The sequence below is a fragment of the Etheostoma spectabile genome, chromosome 10 (assembly GCF_008692095.1).
Source record: "Etheostoma spectabile isolate EspeVRDwgs_2016 chromosome 10, UIUC_Espe_1.0, whole genome shotgun sequence".
Classification (NCBI taxonomy): domain Eukaryota; kingdom Metazoa; phylum Chordata; class Actinopteri; order Perciformes; family Percidae; genus Etheostoma; species Etheostoma spectabile.
The window spans coordinates 1,673,275-1,680,987 of NC_045742.1; the positions used below are offsets into that span (position 1 = coordinate 1,673,275).

Genomic DNA, 7,713 nt, shown 5'->3' on the forward strand with positions numbered 1-7,713 from the left:
GTGTGTGTGTGTGTGTGTGTGTGTGTGTGTGTGTGTGTGTGTGTGTGTGTTTATCGCTTTGCCCTCCCTGTGAATGGACTCTCACCTTCCTTTAACTGATCTCATTTCAGCAGAACAAACGGAGCCTTGGAGAGAGGAGAGATAGTGGTAATTGTCCCTTGAGAGGGAGACCAGGAAGAGTGGGGACCAAAAAACGGGGGATATAGAGAGGAAGGCAGGGAGAAAAGGAACAGAAAAGGAGAGAGAAAGATGACAGCTGGAGAAGTGACAGTTAGAGAAGCGAGATAGACTGTGAGTTCCCTAGGGCTGTTGAAAAGCCTCCACCTCACTCTCAGTGCTTCTGCCATTTCCCCATTAGCGCAGGTTTAGAATCAACATTCCACAGAAAATAAAAATAGAAGATGTAATGCCGATCCAGCCCTCTACCGTCTCCAAAGCTAGACACTTAGTCATTTTAACTGCAATCAGAGTCATCTCAAATAGCAGCATAATGGTGTTTCATTAGAAGGCCTTTTTTCCAAATAGAGGATAAGCTGTAGTAGCCAGCAGCAGAGGTGATGAATGATGTTGTTAAAGTTGATGTTCTGACATTAAGAAGCACATTGGCCCACCATGGCTATTGTCTTTAGATTTCATTATCTCTCCATATTAAAGGTCACCAGTGGAAATGCCATAGAGGTGTGGTGATAGTTAAGATTGAATGGATTGCACTGCGTGTGTCTGTGTTAATGATGTTGAATTAGTCCTTGATTTGAATTCATTAGGCAGGCTTGTACGGGTGGCATGATGGCCGTGTGTGTGTGTGTGTGTGTGTGTGTGTGTGTGTGTGTGTGTGTGTGTGTGTGTGTGTGTGTGTGTGTGTGTGTGTGTGTGTGTGTGTGTACACTTCATGCACATGCTGTGTGGCCCTGAAACTTAAATACGGGTGAATGTCTCACATGAAACCCCTCTGATTCCTCTGCGTAGGTCCCCTGACAAGTCGGCAAATCTTCCGCTTCAGTGAAGAAGGCTTGGTCAACGCCAGGTTTGACTACAGCTACAACAACTTCAGAGTGACCAGCATGCAGGCAGTCATCAATGAGACCCCTCTTCCTATTGATCTGTACCGATATGTGGACGTATCAGGACGGGTCGAGCAGTTTGGCAAGTTCAGCGTCATCTTTTATGACCTCAACCAGGTAGGCCTAAAACTAAAATCTAACGCATGTGATTTAGTATGTACTGTATTTAGTAGTCCGGCTTCCAATTGTTCCTTTGATGTTTTATATTAACAATGGATCACATTTTTTTAGATCTTTCTTTGGCCCACAACGTTTCTGTTTGGCTCTCATGGCTCTCATCTCTTGCTGCTTGTGTCTAGGTGATCACCACCCATCTGATGAAGCACACCAAGGTGTTCAACTCCTATGGCCAGGTGGTAGAGGTCCAGTATGAGATCCTTAAATCCATCGCCTACTGGATGACCATCCAGTATGACTCGGCAGGGCGCACGACCACCTGTGACATCAGAGTGGGCGTGGACAACAACGTGACGCGCTACACCTACGAGTACGATGCCGACAGCCAGCTGCAAAGTGCCTCGGTTAACGAGCGGCCTCAGTGGCGCTACAGCTACGACCTCAACGGGAACATCAACCTGCTCAGCCATGGGACCAGCGCCAGGTGAGTCAGCGCCTACTACTCTGGCTGTTTTACAGCAACGTCTCAGTACTGTGTCACAACAATCTAAGGGATGGCAATGTCACTTGGTCACTTTTTGCACATACTGTATATTTTGCACATGCTGCACTCAATCCATTCAGCCTCTTTTTTTCTCATGTTAAACAGCTATTTTGTATGTATTTGTTTCTGCACCAACCACCAAGGCAAATTCCTTGTAATTGTAACTTTGGCAAACTTTTTTTCTGATTGTCAACTTCTGTCGGATGACTGTTGGATGGATTGCCATGACATTTTTTTTTTACAGACACTCATGGTCACCAGATGATGATAGATGATGAAAAACTGGCATTCCCATCAGCTTCAGCTGTACTTTGTCTTTAGTGATAATTAGCAAATATTATCATGCTAATGTGCTGAGCTCAGATGGTACACATGTTAGCATGCTGACATTAGCATCTTGCTCAAAGCAGCCTCACAGAGCAGCTAGCATGACTGTAGACTCTTGTTGATATATTAATGTTCAACCTGTTTACGAGTTTACAGCGGTATTAATGTAGCTACCTGTTTGGTTTAATTCCAGGTTGACGCCGCTGCGTTACGACCAAAGAGACCGCATCACACACCTCGGCGAGTTACAGTACAGCGTGGATGACGACGGCTTCCTCCACCAGCGAGCCAATGATCTCTTCGACTACAACTCCAACGGCCTGCTGACCCGCGTCTACAACCGCGTGACGGAGCGCACCGTCTGGTATCGCTACGACGGGCTGGGTCGGCGCGTGGCCACCAAGAGCAGCCAGGGCGAGCAGCTGCAGTTCTTTTATGCTGATCTGTCACACCCCACCAGGGCCAGCCACCTGTACAACCACAGCAGCAATCTGATCACGTCACTGTACTACGACCTGCAGGGCCACCTCATCGCCATGGAGCTGAGCAGCGGGGAGGAGTACTACGTCGCCTGTGACAGCGTCGGGAGTCCGAGAGCAGTTTTCTCTAGCAAAGGGCGACTGGTCAAAGAGATCCTCTACACCCCTTACGGAGAGGTCTACCAGGACACCAACCCCGACTTCCAGCTTGTCATCGGCTTCCACGGAGGCTTGTACGATCCTCTCACGCGGCTGGTCCATTTGGGCAGGCGGGATTATGACACGCTAGCCGGTCGATGGACCTCGCCCAATCACGAACTGTGGGGGGAGCTGAGCAAGGAGCCGAAGCCGTTTAACGTGTACGCTTTCAAGAATAACTGCCCAGTTGGCAGAGTGGAGGAGGTGACGGAGTTTACTACAGGTGAGCTTCACACATTCATTCACTTTCCAGCTCAGTTCTGTATCTGTGACTCACACAAGCAGCCACATTATAACTCTCACACAGATAAAGGCAGGCATTTCACTTAGCAGCACCTAGTCCCACACACACCTACACAGGAAACATCTGCCATAAAGAGTGAGTGAATGGGGCACACAGCTAACCACAGGTGAGCCGCACAGCACAAAGAAATGATGTCAGATGATGACAGAACGTGCTGTCAACAGAAAGGACAGCTATGTCTCTGATCAACTTGTTTTTTTTTTAACACAGGTTGCTGTGTTTTGTTCCCTTTAACTGTCAAGAATATACTGTTTCCCCGAGAGACCAAACAGAAACTCAAGCGAGGGAAGGAGATGGAATAGGAGAGCAGGAGAATGAATAAAGGATGTCAGTGGGGGCGGATGTCCTTCTGGTTAATGGAACATTCATTTGTCATGTCACGTTTTCTGCCGCCGGAGTGTTTAGTACAGAATATGTTTGTCAGTGAAACACCAGCCAAAACATCTCTGCTGCGTATTGTGCTCATATATAGTGTGATTTCCTGTTCAAGGTGTTGTTTCCTTGGCCTTATGACTTTTTGTTTGCTGTTTTGCACTGTATACACAGTATATTCTAACTTTCTTTTTTTCCCTCTTTATGTGTGTGTGTGTGTGTGTGTGTGTGTGTGTGTGTGTGTGTGTGTGTGTGTGTGTGTCCAGACATCGGTAGCTGGCTGCAGCTCTTTGGTTTCCAGCTTCATAATGTAGTCCCAGGCTTTCCGAAGCCTGAGGTGGGCAGAATGGAACAAACATACGAACTGATGAAGACTCAGACCAAGACCCAGGACTGGGACTCCAGCAAGGTGAGCGTTCGCCAGGCACCTGCAGATAATCTCTAGAAACACATATCTGCATGGGAACAGGACAAGATTTTTGGAACAAAAGCATAGAGCAAAAGAAGCCGAACGTATTGGCCTCTGAACCTGACGACCATGTAGCTTTTTATTAGCTTTTAAACAAAAAAATATAAATACTCTATTCTCGCGTCTCAAGTTGCTAATCGTGCCGGCGCACAGAAGACGATGCTGGACCGATAGCCGATGGGTTCTGAGATTGCCTGCATACCTTATCATCCCATCCCTGTAGAAGATTTAAATATACTTTTTTATGACTAATTTGGGTTTTTTCTAAGGGATAATATGATTGAAATCAACGGCATGTTAATAACTCAAAATGTTTTCTAATATCAGTAGTATGAGTGTTGAAATTATTAGTCGACCAACCAGTTAGTCAATAAAACATGTACATGTTTGAGAATGAATGTATTGTCATTAAAGTCACTGAAGTCAAACAGCTTCTTAAATGCGTTCTCAGATTTGCAGCTTTTATCTGTTTCATTGTTAATTGAATATCTTGAAGGATTGGGCTGTTGGTCAATTAAACCATGAAACAATTGTCAGATTAATTAATTATGAAAATGGTCGTTAGTTGCAACCCTATGTATCACAACATGAGTAATTTATCTAACTGCACATGTAAAATAAATGAATGCTCAATGCAATTAATTATTCCACCATTATACATGGGACAAAGCTCTGCAGATATGAAAAACAAAAACTTAAAGCAGCTACAGTGCCTTGCGAAAGTATTCACCCCCTTGAACTTCTCGACCTTTTGACACATTTCAGGCTTCAAACATAAAGATATAAGAGTTTTATTTTTTGTGAAGAATCACCAACAAGTGGGACACAATTGTGAAGTGGAACGAAATCTATTGGATATGTTAAACTTTTTTAGCAAATAAAAAACTGAAAAGTGGTGCGTGCAAAATGATTGGGCCCCCTCGCGTTAATACTTTGTAGAGCCACCTTCTGCTGCGTCCCACTTGTTGGTGATTCTTCACAAAAAATAAAATTTTTATATCTTTATGTTTGAAGCCTGAAATGTGTCAAAAGGTTGAAAAGTTCAAGGGGGCCCAATACTTTCGCAAGGCACTGTATGAGCGGCCCCTGTAGCGGTTTTACCACACCTGGTGTTCTGAGGATTGGCAAGAATGTGTTGTAGCAACCAACCGAGTCTCTGTCCTTGAGTGTCTCTCTTCCGGATTACTCCGGTGCTGCAGGACATTCCGTCCCCTTGCTCTGTCTCTGTGTTGGTGTTCTAACCTCCCATGGATTTCTGAGGACTATGGTTACCTGGTCCTCAGATCTCTGCAGGGATGGGAAAAACGCAGTTACAGTAATGTATTCCTTTTTGCTGTAACGCAGTAGTATAACGCATTACTAATAGAATGTTGGTAACAATATACCCGTTACAATCTCAGTAACATGAGTTACAACGCATTTTAACCCGACATTTAGTGGTGTTTCTTTTTTTAAGAATGTTTTATACTGTCGATGGCTCTGTGCAGTGACGGTGTGACACGCACAATACCACGGCCCTGAGACTGAAACAGCTAAATGGAATTCAGCCATCATTCATTTTATTATTTGTGTGAAAAGTCAAATGTCTTCAGGGAAAAAGAGCCAATGCAAACGTGTCCAGTACGCTATTAAAATCAACATGGAACAGAGCCATTATTAATGTGCTTTTCCTGTTACAACAAGCCAGATGTCTGACAGAGTCTCCCGTCACAGACCTCTGTAAAAACATTGTTAACCATTTGTACCTTTTCCCCAGGTGGTTTTGGGGATCCAGTGTGAGCTGCGGAGACAGCTGCGAAGCTTCATCTCTCTGGAGAGGTTACCCCTGGTCTCAGATCCTGTAGGCTCCTCCTGCCACAGGCCGACGCGCCCCCCTCCTTTCGGCTCCCGGCCCTCTCTTCTCGGCCCCAGCATCCGGTTCGCTGTCTCCCACGGCCGCGTCAGCGCCGAAGTCATCGGCGTCGCCAGCGAGGACAGCCGTCGCGTTGCAGCCATTTTAAACGGCGCCGTCCACCTGAGCGGGCTGAGCTTCACCGTGCACGGCTGCGACACCCATCACTTCTTCCAGACCCGACCGATCGAGGAAGACCTCGCACTCGGGTTAGGGGTCGGGGGCCGCATCCTGGAAAGCGGCGTGAACGTGAGCGTGTCTCAGATGAGCGCCATGGTGAACGGCAGGACTCGACGATTCGCCGATATCACTCTCCAGCAGGGGGCGCTGTGTCTGTGCGTGCGCTACGGCGGGAGCGAGGAGGAGGAGATGGCGCGGGTGAGGGAGGAGGCGAGGAAGCGGGCGGTGGAGGGGGCGTGGGAGAAGGAGAGGAAGCGGGTGGATTCGGGGGACGTGGGCAGCAGGGCGTGGAGCGAGGTGGAGAAGCAGCAGCTGCTGTCCGGAGGACTGGTGAAGGGCTACGACGGCTACTACTCCCTGCCTATAGAGCAGCAGCCCGAGCTGTCTGACTGCCCCTCCAACATCCACTTCATGACACTGAGCGAGGTGGGGGGCAGGTAACAGAGACACGTGAGCAGCCCCCCACCCAACCAAAGACTGCCTGTTTCTACTCTACTCTGATTTGTTCTACTGTTTCTATACTGTATCAAAAAAAAAAAAGGAAGACGACGACAAAGAAGAACAAGAAGAGAGATTGGGGGAAAAACTGATTTCCAAATGCCTTTAATTGTGACAAAATGATGGTATTTTATTATTATCGTCCAGTTCTCCAATTTCTAACAGTGGCACAAGCAGTGTGGTTTGGCTGTGGCTTTGCTTTTTGTATCCTGACTGGCCTCTGACCGACCGACCGACCGACCGACCGACTGATTGACTGACTGTCATTTGCTGTTTCAACACTGTTCATCATTTTGGACTCACTGAACTGTAGAGATGAAGACTTTAGCATCGCCAGTGGTTACACCTCTTCGTGACTCAAACATCAAGAGCTCTCCGGTTGCCATTTAAGTTCCCACATGGTTTACCTCGGATATACTATCGTTTACATATTGTGTAAGAGAGGCCTTGTCAACTCTGACACTCCCCTTTAGAGAAGGAAACCTCTCCTGGTTTCCCGCCTCTGGTGTGCTCCAACAGTAGTTTGTATGAGTGTGTATACTAAAATCAAGAATGTACATAGCCAATGCTTTCACACTGAAAAAAGTGCTCAACTGGAAATTCTGTTGTTCATAAGTAAGTGTCAGTATTGTTAATCAATAGAAAAACAGTTACATTTTTGCAAAGAATTATACATGGCTATAGTAAATATTCTCGCTGAAAAATCTGACTTTATTGGGTTACAATGCTGATTAAAGTTATTATGTGTGAATTACCAGATTGGGATTTCATCGGTATTGTTGCTTATTATTTCTCTCGGAGTCTTCTGGGTTTCTCCACACATTTGTTGTGCGCTCTTTGTTCTTGTTTCTGCAAGTTTGTAACATTCAAATCTGGGCTGTCATTATCACCCATCATTACGGCTCAGACCGAGACATGCATGAGAAACCTGCGTCTGTCAGAAGAGAAGACGCCGACGAAGAAGAAGAAGAAGAAGAAGAAGGAGGAGGAGGAGGAAGAGAGAGAAAAAACCACAGAAAAAGGGAAAAAGAAATGTGACAGCTGAGGCTCAGTGAGTGGGTGGTGAGTGCAGAAGGGGCAGGACCTGGAGTTGGCTGTGCTGTTCTCTACAGCTTGTCTCCTCTCATTAGGAAATGCCAATCAGGCTCCATGTGAACTACTTCCAAGCCTCTCCACTCCCCCTCCCCTAAAAACTGTTTTTAAAAAGGAAAGTAGAAAAGTTTGTTTTTCTTTTTTAATCTAGCTACCACTAATCCACCTCCCCCGTCCGTCC

At 46.3% G+C, this 7,713-nt stretch overlaps 1 protein-coding gene and 1 long non-coding RNA gene across 2 annotated transcripts in view; both read left to right on the forward strand.

Moving 5' to 3' along the window:
- Window positions 1-7,195, forward strand: part of tenm1 (teneurin transmembrane protein 1) — a 178,337-nt gene extending 171,142 nt beyond the window's left edge. Inside the window, exons 34-38 of the mRNA XM_032527961.1 lie at window positions 967-1,178; window positions 1,361-1,662; window positions 2,243-2,949; window positions 3,669-3,811; window positions 5,628-7,195. Coding sequence (XP_032383852.1) covers window positions 967-1,178; window positions 1,361-1,662; window positions 2,243-2,949; window positions 3,669-3,811; window positions 5,628-6,383 — 2,120 coding nt within the window. The 3' untranslated portion in view covers window positions 6,384-7,195. The remainder of the gene's footprint in view (window positions 1-966; window positions 1,179-1,360; window positions 1,663-2,242; window positions 2,950-3,668; window positions 3,812-5,627) is intronic.
- Window positions 1-7,713, forward strand: part of LOC116696805 (uncharacterized) — a 451,372-nt gene that overhangs the window by 289,460 nt on the left and 154,199 nt on the right. The gene's annotated exons all lie outside the window — the stretch shown is intronic.